This window comes from Malaclemys terrapin, chromosome 2 (genome assembly GCF_027887155.1).
Source record: "Malaclemys terrapin pileata isolate rMalTer1 chromosome 2, rMalTer1.hap1, whole genome shotgun sequence".
Lineage (NCBI taxonomy): Eukaryota > Metazoa > Chordata > Testudines > Emydidae > Malaclemys > Malaclemys terrapin.
Window position 1 is genome coordinate 56,650,084 of NC_071506.1, and position 21,490 is coordinate 56,671,573.

Consider the following 21,490-nt stretch of genomic DNA (forward strand, 5'->3'; position numbering starts at 1 on the left):
ATCATGTTTGTGCCTGAAAATGTTGTACCTATTATTGTTAAAGTTAAAACACGAGATTGTAACTGACAAATTGAAGAAAAAAAATACCCCCCCCCCCCATTTATTGTGTATGAATTCAGATGGATTTTTTTGATGGCGCTTCCTCCTGTCTCAGTACTAGCCTGATGACACGATCGACACATTGCTCTGGCACAGCTTACCTATTTGCTCTTTTCAAAGCCCTGCAAGGAGTTCACCAATAGCAGCAGCAGCTGCACTTCTGAAGATTCTGAGTTTGGTGGTAGTCAAGAAAGACATCCTTCATTCTGACCCACATATGGGCCCCCTTTGCCTTACTTACCTCCCTGCATGGTACCAAGGGACAATGCAGCCAAGTGAGGGGGAGTTGTGGGAGTTCTCTATGCCAGGGAAGTACAGGCATGTCCATGGATATGTGTAGAAGGGGAAAGCAGCTGACTGTGCAATGGAAGGAGGGGACTGTTCGCTCCCCAGGATTCCTCTGCATGTACCAGAAAGTACTTTGGACATAGAAAGGACTAACTTCAGTGATGCTCCTGAAGAGTTTAACAGGGACGGATAGGAAAAGGGGAGTGGTATACTGTGGGCCTCAGAACATTTGGTGTGAAGCTCCTGGGCCTTCCTGTCTCACCTCTACTGAAGAGAGGCACAGCAACAGCAGGGAATTATCTAAAGGACATTTTCTTTGGTGCCCTAACAGGAATCTGAATTTTTTTTAACCAATTAAAAAAAAAAAAAGTTAGAACAGAGCCTGTCATGGATTAACAAAGCAACTGACTGCTCAGCCAGAGCTGACTGGCAGCCCCACAGCAGCTGTGAGGATAAAAGGGCTGCAAGGCAGGAGGGTGGGCAACTGCCAGAAACAGAGGGATAGCAGAGAAAGGATCCCTCCAGTATACCGGTGAGAAGCTGCCAGACAAACCAACCCACTGAAAGGGGAGAACCAGGGCAAGAAGCTGGGGAAGACTACAGAGGTAGGAAGTCACTCAGGGAACAGCAAGGGTCTGTGAAGGACTACTGATGGCTGTTACTAACAAGGGCCCTGGGCTGGAACCCAGTGGAGTGGATGCACCTGGGTTCCCCTACCTACCCTAGCCAGGGTCTCTTACAGAAGAAGCTCCTACCTCCAGAAGAATTAGTACTGATTAGCTCCTACTGGAGTCACACAACTTCTGTTCCCTATTATCCTAAAGAGGACAGAGACTTTTGAAGACCTGGCCAGGAGGGGTCAGTTCTTGACAATGGACTTGACAAATGAAGAGTTGGGTGTGACGGCATAATGAACAATGGAGACAGGTTGGCATAGTTCCCTATTCTCCTGCAAGGGGACACTAGCAGATAAAGACCCCCATATTACAGTGCCACTTTGAATACTTTAAGTGTACTTAATACTTTGAATGCTCTCCTCTGGTCTCCGCTTCTAAAAAAAGTTACAGAACCTCAGATTCATTGATTTAAAGACTTGTTCCTCTCTCTTTAGTTTTGTTAAATACCACACAAAGTTTTAGAAGCAATCCTCCTAATTACTCAATTATAGAAGCACACATTAAAGAATTTCCCCTTACTGTTGACTAGGTATAGTTTTCAATAACATATCTTTTCAACATCTATGTAAAAGACAATGGAATTTATTAAAATGTCATCCTGAAGATGAACTGCGGTAGAAGTGTTGTTCCTATTTGAAATCATTTTTGAGATAGAGAGAAGTGAAAATAATTAGATTCTTCAATCTGATATTAATTTACAAGAAATGTCTAAGCTGTATAATACTAGAAGTTTTATAGATTTAAAGAAAAAATAATGTAACTAGCTATTCCCTGCTTATTTTTTAAACAGTCTGTTCTAGATGACAAAAAGTGGCCCTCTTACCCATACACAAGTTTAAAAGGATCCAGTTTTAATCATACAATTCTTATTTTCTCATATCTCTTTTCTAAACAAAGCTTGTTGTGCAATACTTTTGTTTCCCACATTAAGAATCTATTTTCTGTAGTAATTTTTGTGAAATTTATTTTACTATTCTTCTCTCAAGCACATGCTTTACCTTGTTTATTAACAGAACCATGCGTGGCAAGATAAGGCTCTTCTCTCTCTAAAAGTGCTCAAGGTACTGTTCTAATTCAACTCATCTCCTGGACATTTTCCATCCCCTTTATTTTGCCCCAGCATTCACCATTTTTATAGTTTATCAGCTTTGTGTTTACTCAACATACCTTGATTAGAAAGTTTGTTGAGTTTTCTGTCAAGAAAACATCAATGTAAGACTTGATTTTATCGATCAAGAGATTATAACTGAAGCTCTGAAGAAAAGGCAGATCTGGATTATTCCCATTAATTATTAAGGCCAGCTTCATTCTTAAAGCCTATAACAGAAAGAAAATTCAGAATATACCAAAAATTCATGTATTGTAAGTAATTATATAAGCAACACCTGCAAATATATTTTATAATATGCTTAATATCACTTCTCAAATTTCTATTCTGCACTGGCTGGGAATGGCAATTATCAAAAATGTACAAGAAAGGAAGGCTATTTACTAGTAACTGAGTCCTCTGAAGGTATTGCCTACATAGATCCTTATTTTGGGTTCTGTACAATGCCTTATGAGTTCCAGAACCATTTCAAGGAGTTTGGGTTGCATGAACATCAAACTGTAACCTATGGATTCCAAAACTTTCCAAATGACCCTTATTTCCTCTTCACCTTCTTTAAGCCAATCCCTCGACTCCAAGGAAATGGGGAAAAGGAGAGTGGAGCAGACAATTCAGAGATCTCCAGTTGTTAGTAAATAACACCTTCTCTTTTATTGCCTCTGCAAATTACCACTCAAAGAGGCTAGCAATTATTAGTAATATTCAGAAAAAGAAGAGCCAATTAGAACTAAAGCAATGAGAAAAAGTTGGTCAAGATGTGACCTGAACTCCAGACAACAGCCTTCCAAATCCTGCAGACAGTACTACAGATTCATGTTTTGGAAGCTTTAAATTTCAACTCCTCCTTGTGCTGCAATTTGTGGTAACTGACACCCCCATAAGGGTACAAATATCACTTGTAAGAGAGGAAGTGAATAGAGCACTCTGCAATGGTCCAGGTGGAAAACTCATGAGTATGACCAGAATAAAATTCAGGTTCCAGGCTTCTAGAAAGCATTCAAGTTTCTTGGAAATGCAAAGTTGCTATGGAACCCATCACAATCCATGCAGAGGAATGCATGGATTTACCTTGTTTCTCAGCACAATTATCACATGATGATAGAACTTTTAGTGAATATTCATTCTTCTTAGACTGTGCTTCTGCTCATAAGAAACTAAATAAAAATGAAGTCTTTATTGATCAAATCTGTTCCCCATGAGTATGACTAGTATCATCTGCTTTAGAGACTAAAGTTTTTAATTGCTCTTTACTCCTGTTTGAATTGTACTGACAACTATTATGAGGAATGAGGTGGATTCTATTTCTGCTTGTGAATCACTAAAATTGTTCACTGAATTCCAGTTATGCTGGTGAAATCCTAATCTAGACAAAGCTGTATTGTCTACTCCTGGAAGATTACTTTCAGCTGCCTCTCTCACTGAGCCAGCTGACAGGGTGAATATGGCAAACAACAAACCCCAAGCTAAACAGCCTGATTTTATCCCCCTTAAATTCTACACAAAGGTGAAAATATAAAACAAAAACAGAAAACTTTAGAACCCCCAAAACCAAGACACCCAGAAGTTACCATTATTACCTTATTGGATTCCGATTCTGAAAATAGTCTTTCAAGGACTTCTGTAGCTTCCTTAAAGTATCCTCTCTCTATGTGGACGGCTACAGCCTATAACGAGGGTAAATAAATTATATCTACAGGATATACTAAAATGCAATACCATTTAGAAAATCTGGAAGTATAAAACTTAAATTTCTGCAGCTTTTCAAGGCACCAAATCTATAGTAAGATAGGTCTACTTAAAACTCAAATTCAGATTTTAACTGATTCCCCATAAGATATTATAGTGGGAGAAATTTGTTTTTACTATTAATTTTAGAGCAAGTGAGTTCATTTTGTTATTTTTCTGCATCTAACTATGGTACAGTGTGGGTGAGTACTTTGCTGTAAGAAACAGAAACAAGAAGTACAAGATTCAAAGAATGATTGGACATTCATATGGATGGCAAGAACTACCCAGAAATAGTTAATACTAAAAAAAGGTTTTGAAATGACCCCAGGCCTGAGATTTTGCAAGTGCAGATTATCCCACAACTGTCTAGTGTGGCGTACCTCGCACCTTCCCCTGAAATTCTCATTTATGGTCTCAACAGCAGTTACACCACATCCCACTTGCATATATGTAATATTGTCCTGCTTTTGAACTAGTGTCATCCTCATTTTATTTTTTAAAATCACATTCAGATGAGCACATTACATCTCTTTATTTTGATGGGTAAGGTTAGTTTCAGAGAGAGAAGCCCTGAACATATTGCAATGTATAGAAAGTTCCAGATCATTACAATTAGCAGATAATCATTTATTGCACGTATGCAACAAACAATTTAGTAATTTATTACCAAAATAAAAGTTTCTTCGTGTGTGTAAATGACACTTGTTCAAAAATCCAAATGCAAATATTGGTATCTTATAAATAATCACTTCAGCACAATAAAAGTTTTTCCACCTCAACCTCACCTGAGCTTATGTTTGAGAAATAGAATAGCAAAATGGAGTTTCATCAAGAACTTCAAGAAAGGGCTTTAGGTTAAGTCAAGCATAAAAAAATTTCAACCCCAAAACAGTAATTTAGTCAGACGCTATAAGGGCCTGAAAATAGGAATTTGGAATGCAAACTCAATTCAATTCAGCTACTGTTTTACTAAAAAGACCAGATATTAAATTACTCCAGCTGCAATTCTGTGCCACTACCCAATGCACAATTTGCACTGAATTAATGTTCCCTGCAGAACTTTACTTTTTCCCCAGACCGAATTTGTGATTTCCCCTCAGCATTCCCGCTGGGGCGCAGAAAACGGGTTCGTGACTACATTGTGTTATTTTGACAACTAATATATTCAGAACTCCCCCATGAGTATAAAGTGTAAGTTGAACTCAGGCAGTTTTCTTTTGAGTATGTGAATTACTAGATTGTTCAAAACATTTATGCAGATCAACACATTACCTGAATCAAAATTAAGCGATGAATGTCTTCATGAAGGTTATCTGGTTTGCTTTGCTCTTCAAGCAATTTCCAAAATGACAGAGCTGATTCCAAAGGTGAAATTCTCTGATCGCTTTCAAAGCGACGACCTTAGGGAGAAAATGAAATAAAGTTTAGAAGAAAGAGCTACCTCTGAAGTGGCAAAAAGTAATAGCAGGACACCATTTTCTTAACAGCTGAAATTATCACATGAAATATATTTAATTTTATGTAATTTTTTTTATATACACTGTGCATAATGAGTATTAGTGTTTTAAAAAATTCACATCTCTTTAAAATATTTTCAGTGTGTGTAGGATTTGCTCTCTCACATTTTCTTCAAATGTGCTCTGCAGAGCTGAATTAGAGTCTTTTCAATGTTAGCAAAACACAACAGGAACTGAACTCCCTCCCACATACTGGTGACCGCACTACTGTGCCTTTGTTTTTAAAGCAAGTTATACTTCTCAGTGCTGTGATTAGCTCAGTATTCTTGCTCATAGGTATTAAGTTTAAATATGATCACTTGTATGAATTTTCTTTATTTTGGATGTACCCCTCTACCCCAATATAACACGAATTCAGATATAACGCGGTAAAGCAGTGCTCCGGGGGGGCTGGGCTGCGCACTCCGGCGGATCAAAGCATGTTTGATATAACGCAGTAAGATTTTTTGGCTCCCGAGGACAGCATTATATCAGGGTAGAGGTGTATTAGTTTACATATACCTGGAATCTGGCTCAGTTTTTCCTCTTAATTTCAACTGATTAAATTCTGACTCTCCCTCTTCTGCATATACCACATACAGAGTAGTATCTTCCTTAGTTTTGGAAGGGGTTTTCCCCGTATTTTTTAGTATCTTTCTTAACTATAGACAGATTATCATTCCTCCTGAAACTATTGAAATAGAGGTTTTAAAGTCAGCCACACTTAATATCACTTACAATATAGCTAGAGACTCAAAGAAAACTGAAGTACCCTCAACTTCAGAGAGTAGAGAAATATTTATATAAACACACATTTCCATCTCTCTTCATATTGTTGTTTCAGTTACTACTAAACTTACAACTTAGTTGCAACTAGTGGCCTTTCAAAAGCTCCCATTTTGACATTTATAGGAGTCTGAAGAAATCTATTTCTGGGTCACTGCCTACAGCATCTTCCTCCCAAAGGAGGCATTTTGTAGTGCTTAACGAAGGTGTCAGCTATAGACTAAGTGGCTGTTCTGAAAATTTCAGAAGTGGATCCACTAGCTCGTCCCACACATGAGATTGCTAAAGATCTCACGGAGTGTAACTTGATCCTTTCAAAGATCCCCTTAGATGATTTGTAAGCTTCCACAATAGTCTAATCCAGTGGTTCTCAACCAGGGGTATGTATACTGCTGGGGTATGCAGAGATCTTCCAAGGAGTACATTAACTCATCTAGGTATTTGCCTAGTTTTACAACAGGCTACATAAAAAGCACTAGTGAAGTCAGAACAAAGCTAAAATTTCATACAGACTAGGGTTACCATACATCTGGTTTTTCCCGGACATGTCCGGCTTTTTTGGTAATCAAACCCCCGTCCGGGGGGGAATTGCCAAAAAGCCGAACATGTCCGGGAAAAATACCGCCGGCCGGGCACTTCCCCTCCCGCGGCTGCTGTGCTCCTCCCCTGACTCTTCTGCTCTGTTTAAGAGCCGAGCTGCCCGAGCACTACCGGCTTCGGGCAGCCCCCATGTCTCCGGGCCCTGGGCCGCCAGTCGGGCACTTGCCCTCCCAGGCTTTGGGGGCGCAGGGTCCAGAGACATGGGAGCTGCCGGTAGCGCTCGGGCAGCTCGGCTCTTAAACAGAGCCGAAGAGTCAGGGGAGGAGCACAGCAGCTGGAGCCCGGGAGGGGAAGTGCCCAGCCGGGGGCACAGGGTCCGTAGGCATGGGGGCTGCCCGAAACCCGAGCGCTACTGGCTTCACGGTTTGCCGGGCAGCCTCCAGACCCTGCGCCCCCAGCTGGGTGCTTCCCCTCCCGGGCTCCAGCTGCGCTGGGGAAGCGCTGGCCAGGGATGCAGGGTCTGGAGGCTGCCCGGCAAACCGTGAAGCCGGCAGCGCTCAGGCAGCCCTTTTCGCGTGGCTGGCAGGGAGGAAGGGAATGCGCTCAGGGGAGGGGGCGGAGTTAGGGCGGGGACTTTGTGGAAGGGGTGGGGAATGGGTGGAGTTGGGGCGGGGCCGGGGCCAGGGTCCCGTGGAGTGTCCTTTTTTTAAATATGGTAACCCTAATACAGACTGACTTGTTTATACTGCTCTATACACTATATGCTGAAGTACAATATTTCTATTCTAATTAATTTTGTAATTATATAGTAAAATGAGAAAGTAAGCAACTTTCCAGTAATAGCATGCACTGACACTTTCATATTTTTATGTCTGATTTTGTAAGCAAGTAGTTTTTAAGGGAGGTGAAACTTGGGAGTATGCAAGACAAGTCCGACTTCTGAAAGGGGTACAGTAATCTGGAAAGGTTGAGAGACTCTGGTCTAATCAACCTAGCAATGGAGGACTTGGAAGCTCTGGGTCCCTGGTATCTTGAGTGGAAGGACACAAACTTCTCGTGGATTCTGTATGCTTGAGATAGATGTCAGAAAAACTCTGAAAATTTAAGTGTGCCATGTCTTTTTAGATGGATGTTGTAGTTTTGGACAGAATGAAAGAAGGTTTATGGTGTTCTGACCACCACCGTGTCCTTTTGGAACATGCATTAAGGCTCTTGTATAGACAAGGTGGCCAGCTCTGATACTCGCCTGGTGGATATGACAGCTACTGAGAAACAAGTCTTAATGAGTAAATAAAAGGTCGCCAGTGAAGTCAGAGGCTTGAAGGGATGGCTTGTCAGGACCCCCAAAGTTAGCAGAAGTCCCATTTTGGGAAAAGTGCCCTGATAGTCTGACTGCTTGAAGGAATTTAGCTCCTTGTGGATTATCTGCCAGGAAGCCTGAGGATACTGCAAATAGCACGCTACTAAAAGTGGACACCTGATATGTAATGGTACTTGGCTGAAGGCCTCTGTCTATGCCTTCTTGGAGAAAGTCAAGAATGGTTAGAATTCCTGGATTTCTGGGATATGCACTGTGCTCTTGGCACAGTTGTTGCATCTGCAGTGCTTGTGAGAACTAAAGGATCTGGAAGGCAGATAGGCATGCCTTTGCACACATTGTCATGGGCTGACCACCATCGTAAGGAACCCATATTTGATTGAGGAAGTCGTCCCACACCTTTACTATGAAGACTTGAAGACTTCTGATGAGTGATTGTGCCCATGGAGCGATCCCTATGCACGACACCAGGAATCCTAGCCTTTGGAAGCATAGCGAGAGGATATATTTTCTTGTTGCAGAGCCACAGAATACCTAATACTGGGTGCACCAGAGAACTTATCCTGGCACAGATGAAGCTGGATGCCTGGAAGAGATTCAGCATCCAAGATGTGGCCCTTTGTGCTCTTCACTGTGATGGAGCTCTGATCAAGATGCCATCCAGAAGGGTGTACAGATGAATCCCCTGCAACCCAAGCCTACTATCACTACCAATATTTCTGTAAAAAACCTGGGGGCCGAGGATAGGCCAAATGGGAGTGTTCAGTACTGATAAAGTAGGATTGTTTTTGAGAATTGGAAAAACAAACCGACACTAAAATTTAAAAACTAGAAAAAGTTGAACACTGTCTGAATGTAATCAGGTGAAAAATATATACTTAAGAAAAGCAATTTAATTATTCACAGTTACTAAGAAAAGTGGGGATTGGGGGAGGAGGAAGGAAAGGAAGAACTCATCAGGTGCACCATACCAAGTTAATGGAGAAAAGCATATCAGCTTCATCCAAATAATCTTTTAAAATCAGAACTACATTAAAAACAAGAAAAAAGAGTTAACTGAGAAATATTTACCAAGTGTTTTTCCTTCTGAAATTCGTGTCAAAAACTGACACAGGTACACTGTTTTCATCTGATGAGTAGCTATTTTGGACAGTCCATTAATAATAGCTGAAAAAGGAAAGAGTAAACTTAAATCAGTTTTGTTCCAGCAGTGCCACACTGTGGCTAGAGGTAAAAGAGGCACAGAACTTGCCATACCTATCAGATTTAAAGTACTTTAACTAGTCTTCTAACCAAAGTAAAATGCTTTTAAAAAGTATTAGCAGTCATTTTCAAAAGTGAATTAGAAAATAACTTTCTTCTCCATTACAAAAGGATGTAATCTAGTTCATATTTAAGACAGATGACTTGAGATTTACAACAGCAACTAGAAGTGATGGAGCACACCAGAGGTTCATATTCTGTAAAATATTTGGCTAAATTCAGAATTGCACAATACCACATGTAAATGAAAGCTTGTGTTTCGCTCACAATCTTAAGTGAGATAAATAAAATACAACTGGAGACTTCAAAGGCATTTTTGGGAATATCCCAAAACCATGTGCTGCCTCAGAGACCAGGAACAAAGGAAATATGATTACCTAGAAAAAAAATTCATTGTAGCTGTTTGACTGATAAAGCAAGTGTTACCATAGCAACAGCAGCATCTTAAAGCAGAAGCAAGGGACATCCTCTTGCAACATTTCACAAGGAAAGAAGGGCATATATATTACTATTATACCTATTAGGGTAAAAGTAGTTTTTGGAAAGAAGTAATTTAAGCACCAAGGGATTATGACCATCAGTCTAAACACATTCATTAGAATTAGAAATATTAGACCAAACCAGGGTGGGTCAAGTAGAAAGAGGAGACCTATAATATATTTCTTTGGGCTAAAAAGATTCATAAAGTGAATGGCATTGTAACATTGTTTAATATAGACGTGCAGTTTAGTATTAAAATAAATAAATCAATCAAACAGCAAGGTAAAGTTACAGTGCATAAAGTTCATATTTATTTGTAAGGTGCGGAACAAACTGAATTAATGAACCCTCCTAACACAAAGGGTAAGTAGCCAAATGAGAAAAGTAAAACGGGAGGGGGCGGGAAGGTCAAGTAATTTGTCCAAAACCACACAAGCATCAAAGGCAGAGCCGGGATTGGAGAACAGCAATTCAGCAAAGCACTTAAGTATGTACTTTGTGCTAACTGGGGCTCGAATCTGGGAGCTCCTGACTCCCAAGCCCTGTGTTAACGTCACTAGACCGCACTGTATGCGGCAGTGGTCATTCTATTTTACTTAGGATGTATTTACATAAGGAAAATCAAATTAATTTACTTGTTTACTGTAGTAAGTCATGGTCCATGGGGAAAGTTGGAACAGGCACTACAAATTTAATAGTGTTTACAAGTTAGTTTATTTTAAAGCCCTTGGTTTATTACCCAACACAGCTCTAAATACTGTATTGCTTTCCAGGCTTCCTTTACACTCTACTTCTTTACAGTTCTACTGCAGTGTGGACACAGGGAGCAAGAGCAGTGGGACTACTGTAACTCTAGACTTCAGCTAGAGAAATAGAGTTTTGAATAGCAGCATAGTTCCACAATTTATTCTCACTACTTCATTGGCCTTCCTCATCGCAACCAAAATAGACTAGACAAACTAGAACTTGGTTTTGGTTAGCACCCTCAAACACAAATACTTTAAGTTTTACATTTGTAATGTAGGGACTTTGTAGATAATAATTTCCTAATACAAATAGTACATTCCTTAGCTACTGTATCCTGTAGATGGAGTCAGAGTTCAGAAGATTTTAAAGAAAATTGGAGTTAGAGTTCAAATAACTAATGTATAAGAATTGTATTTCTCTAGCTGTAGAAGCCATAGTGGAAACTAAAAGTCTTTGCACTGGACCTATTAAAGTGTGCAAGACATTCCAGTTTCCTCAGCAGCTGTATTTTTTCCAGATCTTTGACATTAAACCTGTACTGTGCAGTTGTAAGTGTATTTTGATCTTACTTGAATTCTATCTAGCTCTGGGGAGGGAGGCAAATATATGGAAATTTTTCGAGGGAGTGGAGAAGGGAAGAGAGTTTTCTCAACCACACGTCCTATTATTGATAGCTATGATCACTGCTTTACCGTGGTTTTTGCATTCCTTCCTGTCTCTCCCCTTCCTTCAAACTCTGACAGAAAGAGCCTTTGTTCCTGTACATTAGCACTTTCCACTTACATGAAACTGAATGTAATTGCAGTTAGATGATCGGACATACTGTTCAGGTATGAATTGATCAACGTACTTTAAACTAACAGAACAGACGGAATTTCAGAAGATGTTGCTGTAGTCAGTTATCGTGTTAAAAATGCTTTGTGATACTGGAATCCCATAACTGTTCCATAGGTCATTAGTGGCCTTTTGCGATCTTCAAGAATCCAGTGCTTCTGTGAGATATTTGGAAACTGTCAGATCCATATCCAGAGGACACTGCAATTGCAGAATAGTGCTGATGGGCAATAGTTGAGAATTCAAATCAGCATGACTAATGTAGACAATGGACAAAAGATGTGTTTCTATACTTAAACGTTGGTTCAGGTTAACTTGATTTTTTCCCCCCAGTATAAACTGTCCTGCCTCCCCACCCTAGCATTTTTCGTTTTGAATCATGCGGCATCTCGACCCACATTAATTAACACACTTTCAAAGTGAGTTAATTGACATTCAAAATTATTTCATATCCACTGTTCTGCCTCAGGCAGTCTTTCCACTTGTACGGGGACTGTTGCCCCCTTACTAACATTCAGTGGGGGTGTTTTGGTTGGCTAGCTCCCAGCACTAAAAGGGGAAGAGTCGATGGCAAATCAGGAGCCAGAGACTGACAGTCCCCAGGAACAATGGGGAAAGGCCAATGCTCCAAATCAGCCTGATTGACAGGGCGGGCAGGCTAATCAAAGAGTCAGGAGGCCAGAGGGGTCCCATCCTCCATGTGAGCTGGAATGGCCTGAGTCAGACAGAGTGGGGCCGAGCTAAGGAGAAAGCAGGGGCCAGAGCTAAGTTGCTGGAAGCAGAGCTGCAGCCCCAAAGCCAGAGCACAGCCCAGAGAGAGCAGACCTGCCCTGGGAGCAGAGCTGTAGCAACCAGAGCCAGGGGGGCCAGACAAGCAGACAAGAAGCAGGTCAGAGCTGGGAGCAAAGTCACAAAAGCAGCCTGCAGAGCAGACCTGTCCTGGAAACAAAGCTGTAGCAACCAGAGCCAGAGAGGCACCCCAGGGAGCTGAAGGCAGAGCAGCAGCAGCCGCCGTGCTGAGGCAGAGTGAAGCTGGAGCTGGGGCTGAAGCAGTCAGGAGCTGGGTACGGTGAGCAGCTGGGGAGAGTGAGGGGGACCCTGGGCAGTGGGCCCAGCACAGGAAGATGCCTCAGCCAAGAGGCTCTGCAGGCCAGACTTGGAGGGGGATTGTAACCCTGACAGGGCGGGGGTGACACTGGGAAGAAGAGTCCTGCCACCTAGAGCCTGAGAGCGTGTGGCCACCACCAAAGCAAGTGTCCAACCCACAGCGTCTCTGCAGCACAGCCAGGGCCTGAGAAGGAGGCCTGGGACCTACAAGGAACAGACTGAACTGCTCTGATGTTCCAGAGACACTGTTTGTAATGTTCCCTGCCACAGAGCAGGGTGATGTGTTTTCCTTTAACTTTTCCCATTTTTCCTTATTCTTTTTTAAAATTAATTGTTAAACAACTTGTATTTGCTTTAAATTGTATAAAATAATCAGTGGGTCAGGAAGGTGCCCAGTGCAAAGAAAGTACCCTGGAGTGGGAACACCCTAACCCCTGTCCTGGGTGACCACAGCAGGGTTGTGGGTTGAGCCCCCCAGGAATCCTGGGCCCAGCCTTGTCGGGGTTTACAAGGACTCTGCCAGAAAGAAGAGTGGAAGGGGAGTCCTCAAGGGCAGGGCGGCCTCTGGGTAAAGGAAGAGGGAGTGAGAACTCAAATCCTTTCGCTAGCCCACTTCACCCGGGTAGTGCAGAAGCCAGGAAAGTTCCCCACAATAGCGGGACCATTCCCCCGCTTACACACTGCTATCCCACACTGCTTTGCTAGCCACATGTATGCCTCCTAAACTCTGGGGTCATCTTGACCAGATGTCACAGTCAAATACTGGTGTGTAGCCAGGTGCGCTCCTTTGCAATTCAAACCCATGTCAAGTTCACACACCCAGAATCTCATTCCAGTTATAGAGTAGCCATACCCCAGGCTGAGTTCCTGGACTTCCTTGCCCTCTGGGGAAAAGAGTATTCCCAAGACCATCTGAATAGCAGTCACTGAATGCCCAGATCTAGAAGTGGCCAAATGGAGAAGGCGCTCTGGCAGGGTTATAAAAGCATCAGGGACAACAACAAGAGCTCATGTGGTCTGCAGCTACTATGAGGAGCCAGCCTGTACTTTTGCAAAGAATGCCATCATTGAATTTTGGCATGTTGTGGACACCAGGGAGGATACACATGCAGATGCTGAAGGAAATTAGCTTAATCTGGGTTAAGTAGTGTGGATGCACTGGTTTGGAAACAAGTGGTTTCAAATTACTTAACCTGGAAAAGTGTAACCCCAAACAACTGTCACAGGTAGACATGTCCACAGATCTGATCCTTACGGTGAACTACAAGTGTCTGTACTTTGGAACAAACGTTTGGGGAACTCCCAAACTAATCTTCACAAGTGTGTCTCACTGTAAGCGCTACCTAGAACTCATCGGAGTTTTCCATGGGAAAGTGAACTGTTCGGTGGGAAAAATCAAGACAGCGTCTCCGAGTTGCCAACTGGGAAGGCTCTTGTCAATCTCACTCCTGCCTGAGGCAAGGAAGCGAACTTGACAAGCGCCTTTCAGGCAGCAGCGGAAAAGCCCCGCGCAGGTTCTCCAGAGACGCACGTTCCTGGCAGCCCTTTCCCGGCACCTTTTCCTGGGTTTCACATTTTGTCCTGATCGGGGGAAGGAAAAACGTTCAACCGCGAGGCTCTCCGGCGGCAGGAGGGGGGATCTCCAGGGCGCAGCCAGCTCCAGCAAAGCGCTGCCGCGGAGACCAGCGCGGACCGGGAGTGAGGCGGCAGAGCGCGCCACGAGACTGAGCTTCAGCAGCGAGCCGATGCATCTCACGGAGCGGGACGGTTAGTGGCAACGGGGGCTCGGCCCGAGCTGCACTGGGGCCACGGTCAGAGCAGGGAGGGGCGACAGCTCAGTCGGCGACAAGAGGCAGCGCGCGCCGGCCCTGTGTGGCCACGCGCCTGTGGGCGGCCACGCGCGGGGAAGCCTCCCCACGGCAGCACGAGACGCGGCCCGGCCTAGCGCGCTGCCGCGCACCTGTAGCGGCCGCTATAGCTGTGACGACACAAAAAGCTCCAATCACGGAGTGGCCGCGACCCGCCTTCCCCAGCACCGCCCCCGGCTCAGCCCGGCTCACCCTGCGCCGTGTCCCGGCTCCGCTCGAAGTCCCGCGTGCGCCCCTCCCGGAAGTGCCGACACAGCGCGTAGCAGGTGAACTCCAGCATCCAGCCCGCGGCTACGGCCTCTGTCTCTGCGAACAGCCCGGGGGACTCCCCCTCCCCGGCCATCTCCCCGCGGGGCCGCGCTCCCGGCTGCGCCGCCTCGGCCCCGCTTTGTATTTTCAAACCCGCGCCCAAATGACGTCAGGCCCCGCGCCGCCAGTAACCGCAGTACGGGCGGGATGACGTCACCATTACGCGCGTGCCCCTCACTCAGGCTCCGCCTCTTCCGCCCTGCAAACCCCGGCCTCTGTTTGCTTCAATGTAATGCCCCCAAAGGCTCCCGCAGCAGAGCCTTCCCCGCCCCCGGGACAGGAAGTGACGTTAAGGGGGCGGAAAAGGCTCTGGAGCGGGAGCGTTTGGGGGCATTACATTGAAGCAATTTATGTGGGGTCATGGGCAAGTTCGCGGCCGCGTTCAGTCAATAAAACTCTCTGGTGAGCGGGACTTTGATTGGCTGGGAGCTGCCGCGGGGAGGGGGAACAGGGACGTCACACACCACGCCCTACCAGCTCCAGGCAGCGATGGGCTGTACTGTGTGTCCCGGGGTTGGCGGAACTCTCCTTCCGTTTATGGTCCCTGCCGCCTTAGGGAAGCCCCGGGTGCCCCTCTACTTCCCACGTTTGCATCTTCTTCCGTGCCGCCCGTCACCCCTGCAGCTCCCTCCCGCTGCAGCTCCCCTCACAGCCTCCCTCTGGCGCCTCCACAGCCTCCTACGCACCCACACTTCTTGCATGAAGCCCTTCCTGGGCACCAACCTGGCGGCATCAGAGCTGCAGGAGGGACATTCTGTCAGGAGCAGCAGTTAGGCCAGGTCTATGCTACAAAGTTACATCAGTATAACTACATCACTCAGAGCTGTGAGAAATTAAAAAAAAAAGGAAAATACATATAAAATATGTTAAAATAATATTTAGATTGCAAAGTAAAGCTCGCAAAAGCTAGGAAAAGCCAAGTTTACACTTGTCTGGACAACATCTTAATTCTGCTCCTTCTGTGTGTGCATTATGATACAGACTTTAATTATATGATCACATAGCATTTTCCCACAGGATCCTTGCCTTATTCAGTGCACAGGATTAACCAATTGCTAGACGTTAAGGCCAGAAGGAACCATTATGATCGTCTTGTCTGATTTCCTGCATAATGACTGGCCACAGAACCACACAAAATAATTTCTTGTAACTTTTGCTTGAGCTATAGCATATCATTTAGGATATCCAGTCTTGATTTAAAGACTCTTAAGTGATGGAGAATCCACCACATAGGTAAATTTTTCTAATGTTTAATTACCCTCCCTGTTAAATATTTGCTCCTTACTTCTGGTCTGAATATACATAGTTTCAGTTTTCAACTATTTGAACTTGTTATGTATGCCTTCTTCTGGTAGATCAAGTCATCTCTTAATCTTTTCTTGGATAAACTAAATACACCTCTACCTCGATATAACGCTGTTCGCGGGAGCCAAAAAATCTTACCGCGTTATAGGTGAAACCGCGTTATATTGAACTTGCTTTGATCCATCGGATTGCGCAGCCCCCTCTCCCCCGAGCACTGCTTTACCGCATTATATCGACGTAGCAGTGTATATTGAGTTTCTTAAGTCTTTGAGTAAAAAGCAGATCTTCCAGATTTCACATAGTTCTTGTAGGTTCTTTTTTTAAACCTTTTTCCAGTTGGGTGCATGGACGCACAAGTGGGCAAAATTAAGGTTGAATAGGCAACGGTATATCAAGCATTTTAACTTCTGAGTACTCTGAGTACTGCAACCTAAATAATATTCTTGTAACATAGATTTATTTTGTTTTGTTTGTAATTGTGTATAACTTGAGGACATGCAATATAAAAAGGAGTTTAAAATAAATGAAAGCCTAGATATTTCACTCTGTGTTGTCTACTTACAGAGTCTTTGTTGGCATAGCTATGCCAGCAGAGCCCCCTATTGAAGACACCATGTAAACTAGCAGGAGTTCAGCTGGCATAGCTACACTACATTACAGCATTAGCTAAAGCGTGGCATAGCTACACTACATTACAGCATTAGCTAAAGCATTAGCTATTCGCGTAGCTGAAGTCGAAGTATCTTAGTTAGACTTACCTGGCCGTCCTCACGGCGGCGAGTCGAGATGACAGAAGCACTCTTCTGTTGGCATAGTTCTGTCTACACTGGGGTTTTTGCCAACATAGCTGTGTCAGCTACAGGTGTGATTGTTTTCACACTCTTAGCCGACATAGCTCCGTTCGCAAACTTTGTAGTGTAGATGCCGTAGTGAATATTGTTAGCACTTCTTTGATTTGGTTTGCTTATAATTTTGTGGGATTTCCGAAGTTCATATATAGATTCACTCCTTTTTATGCATTATTAAATATTAAACAACTTTAAAATGAACATTAAACTGATATTTATTACAAAAAAAGTATCAGTAGCATGATTCTCACTTAATGTGAGGTAGCTGCAGAAACAAACATTAGGGGATTCAGTTTAACAGACTCTATGGGGATCAGTTCCCCCCTGCAAAGATTAATTCACACAGAAAAGAAGTTCAAGGGTATTTTATTCTATCACATTAACCCAAATGTTTTCCTGAGGAGCTACATTAAAGAGTCAAACAGAGTTTAAGAGAACGCAGCTGACAGTCTGACCAACTATACCCATTAGCACAGTTGTGGCAATGAGTACACAACCAGTGTTGATAGTTTAGTGTATGAAACTTCCATTAACAAGAACAATGGTAATCTAACCCAGTGTAGAGTACGGGCAACTGTCCCTCTTCTTTCCAGAAACCAGCATTTCTCACAGTTTTGTGGACCCTTTCCCATGTTCTTTTACAGTAATTTAGGACATGGCCTGCAGTCCTTAGGCTGAACTTCTGATGAACTTCATCAGAGTTTCACCCGAGCAAGTTTCACCCGGATCAGGCACTTAGGGCAAGTCTGTACTACAGCACAACATTGGCGAGGCTGCATCATAGCAGCTGCACCGCTTTAGCATGTCTGGTGAAGACGCACTCTGCTGACGGGAGAGTGCTTTCCCTTCAGCATAATTACTCCACCTCAGCAAGAAGCGTAAGCTATGGCAGCGGGAAAGCATTACCAGCCAACATAGCGCTGGTGTGGACAGTGCAAAACTTGCGTCGCTGGGGAGAGGGGCTTTTACACACCCCTGAGCGACATAAATTAGATCAACTTAAGCAGTAGTGTAGACCTGCCCTTAGGTTAAACAAATATAGGGCCCATTCTGCAACCTCTTACTCATTTAAATATTCCTTATGTTAATTCATTTTATGTGCTAAAGACTGCTTGAGTAAGGCTTTGCAGAATAAGGCCTTCAAACTGTGGGCCAGATTCTGATCTCAGTTATATTGGTGCAATAGGGAGTAACTCCATTGACTTCAGTGGAATTATTCCCAATGTACACCATTGTTACTCAGACCAGAATGTGGGCCTAGATCATGAACATTTCCATGACATGGTTATTAGGAATTTCTCAGAAACTTTGTTTGTCTAGAAGGCAGAAATTCCAGCTGTTCTAGTGTCTGTAATTTACATTCTTTGCTTAGTTTGCCAGACACTAGGAACTAACAGCTCAGGAACTTTTCCTTCCCATGAAAGTAAGGTGTTGAAACTATTGTGATTTTCTGGCTGCATTGGTTATCTGAACACTATGTGTGTTAAAAGGCTTGAGGGAAAGTAAGGGGTTGGGGATTTGTGCAACACTATATTGTGAAAGCATTGATAATGATGACAGAGGGAAAGAGATGTAAATAGATTTATCAGGCTACATCTAAAAGGGATAGAAAGGATCAGAGGTTGAAGTAATGCCCGAGGATGCAAAGCGTGTGATGTGAATTATTGGACAAAACTGAATGTAGTGCTGGCTCAACATCATGATTCCAAATGAGGAAAGAATCATTTTCTGTCATTAAAAAATTTAAAAGTTTAAAACTGGTACAATTCCTTTTCACTATTATTTTTAATGTTTTATTTTAAACGTCAATCATTGAAAACTTAATCTTTGTGAGAGGTGATGCTTCTGAAAGTATACTGAAAATATATGAGTAACAAAGGGGTTTATTCTGACAGAAATATCAAAATGAATGTCAAGTTAATATATAATATATAATAATACGTTTAGGTGGTTACAGTTTTTTTCATTCAGTGCTCTACATTTCTGTGACATGATGTGGCAATTCTAGGAGGACTGGAAATGCTAATTGAGCCGAAAATTCCCTCTAAATTTTCCCCTTTGGGAATTTTCAAGTGAAACTTTTTTCACACATAGTGATATTGTCTACTACACAGTTTATATAATGGTACATATTTTAAATGATATCCTCATCCTCCTGGGTGAAGATAAGCATTCAGAAACATTATGGAAAAATCCATAAATATACACGTCTTTTTTTTTTATTGTATAACTCGAGAACTGATTTGTTGTTTGCTAACTTCTTTGTTACTTATATTTATTAAAATCTTATTTTTTATCCCGTTCAAGAACTAGAGCTGCCCCACTATTCATTTTTTTAATATTGAGTAGTCCCATCCCCCCAAACAGTGTATTTTCCCAATATTTCATAAGGTACACAATCTGGGGCTGCATTAAGAGCCTGAGTAAACTGACCTTGCATAAGTGATCCCAGTGGGGACAGAGAGCCGGCAGAATCTTTCCCTCAAGGCAGGGAGAACGAGAGCAGCTGTTCTGTAGCTGCTGCCATGAGAAACATCTAACTTTGGAAGTTATGACTGACTAGATTTTGATTACCTAGGTCATCATATACTGTGGGTATTATTAATAATATAAGAAATTATTAATATTGGAGACCACCAGATACTAATTTAATAATCAATTCCTTTATTAAGTCCAAAGTCCAAATGTGTAGGATGGTGTATAAACTTTTACCAACACAAATCCAGTTGGCTTTTTTAACCTTTCTTCATAGATCAGGTTTTCTAAACCTTTGATCATTTTTGTTGCTCTCCTCAAGATATTCTCCAATTTATGCACATCTTTCCTGAAGTGTGGTGCCCAGAATTGGACACAGTACTCCAGCTGAGGCCTCATCATTGCTGACTAGAGAGGGACAATTATCTCCCATCTCTTGAATATGACAACCCATGAATACCTCAGAATATTAGCCTTTTTCGCAAGTGCATCACATTGTTGACATATTCAATTTGTGATCCACTATAACTCCCTCATCCTTTTCAGTAGTACTATCACCTAGCCAATTATTCCCCATTTTGTAGTTGTGCAATTGATTTTTCCTTCTCAGTGTAGTACTTTGTACTTGTCTTTACAGAACTTCACCTTGTCGATTTCAGACCAATTCTCTAATTTTTCAAGGTTGTTTTGAATTCTAATCCTGTCCTCCAAAATACTTGTAACCCCTCCCAGCTCAGTGTCATCCACACATTTTATAAGCATACTCTCCACTCTATTATCCAAGTCATTAATGAAAATATTGAATAGTATCAGACCCAGGACTGATCCCTGCGGTACCCTCCTAGATATACCCTCCCATTAGGATACGGAACTACTGATAACTACTATCTGAGTACGGTCTTTCAATCAGTTGTGCACACTACCTTATAGTAATTTCATTTAGACCACATTTCCCTGAGAATGTCACTTGGGACTGTGTCAAAACCCTTACTAAAATGAAGATATACCATGTCTTCTGCTTCTCCCGATCGACTAGCTCAATAATTCTGTCAAAGAAGGAAATTAGGTTGGTTTAGCATTATTTGTTCTTGACAAATCCATACTGGCTATTCCTTTTAATGCTATTATCCTCTCAGTGTTATAAACCGATTGTTCAATAATGTATTTCAGTATCTTTGCAGGTATCACAGTTAGGCTGACAGGTCTATAATTCCATTTATCACTTTATAAAGACAGGTATTTTGTTTGCCCTTCTCCAGTCCTCTGGCACCTCTGGGACCACCTATGCTCCATCAATTCTCAAATATAATTGCTAACGGTTCTGAGGTTACTTCAGCTAATAATTTCTTAAGTATCCTAGGATGAATTTCATCAGACCCTGCTGACTTGAATATAATTAATTAATCTAAATATTCTTTATGCTCTTCTTTCCCTATTTTGGCTTGCTTTCCTTCTCCCTTGTCATTAGTATTGTGTTAAGTATCTTGTCACAATTAATCTTTTTAGTGACGACTGAAGTGAAATAGGCATTAAACACCTCAGCCTTTTTGATATAATCAGTTATTAGCTCTCCTTCCCTACTATATAGAGGACCTGTACTTTCCTTCATCTTTCTCTTGCTCTCAAAGTATTTAAAGAACCTCTTCTATTTCTCTTTATGTCTCTTGCTAGGTGTAACTCATTTTGTGCCTTAGCCTTTCTGATTTTATCCCTACGTGCTTGTGCTGTTCCTTAACAATTCATCTATGTTTCCACTTTTTGTAGGACTCCTTTTTGATTTTCAGGTAAGTAAAGAATTCCTGATGGAGCCATACTGGCTTCTTACTATTCTTCCTCGCTCTGGGATAGTTTGCAGTTGTGCTTTTAATATGCCAGCTCTACTGAACTCCTTTATCTCTTAGATTTTCTTCCAATGGGACCTTACTTACTATTCTCCGAGTTTGTTAAAGTCTGCTTTTTTTAAAGTCATTTATCCTTATTTTGCTGCTCTCACTGCTTCCTTTCCTTAGCACAGTGAAATCGACCATTTCATGATCACTTTCACCCAAATTGCCTTCCACCTTAAGATTTGTGACAAATTCCTCCCTGTTGGTCAGCATGAAGTCTAAAGTGGCTGTCCCCCGGGTTACTTCCTCCACTTCCTGAAACAAAAAGTTGTCCCCAGTATATTCCAAGAACTTACTATAAATTTAGTGTTTTCCATATTATTTTTCC

General features: G+C 42.5%; 1 protein-coding gene across 4 annotated transcripts in view; it reads right to left on the reverse strand.

Annotated features, from left to right (window-relative positions):
- Positions 1 to 14,776, reverse strand: part of TERF1 (telomeric repeat binding factor 1) — a 28,071-nt gene extending 13,295 nt beyond the window's left edge. Inside the window, exons 1-5 of one of the 4 annotated variants that reach the window (XM_054017159.1) lie at positions 14,532 to 14,773; positions 9,112 to 9,207; positions 5,173 to 5,300; positions 3,750 to 3,836; positions 2,232 to 2,381 (exon numbers count right to left, since the gene is read on the reverse strand). In XM_054017159.1, the coding sequence (XP_053873134.1) occupies positions 2,232 to 2,381; positions 3,750 to 3,836; positions 5,173 to 5,300; positions 9,112 to 9,207; positions 14,532 to 14,682 (612 nt within the window). In that variant the 5' untranslated portion in view covers positions 14,683 to 14,773. Of the gene's footprint in view, positions 1 to 2,231; positions 2,382 to 3,749; positions 3,837 to 5,172; positions 5,301 to 9,111; positions 9,208 to 11,380; positions 11,450 to 14,531 lie in introns of those variants that run through there. The other 3 variants (XM_054017161.1, XM_054017162.1, XM_054017160.1) reach the window with 3 other exon arrangements.
- Positions 14,777 to 21,490: the final 6,714 nt, after the last annotated feature.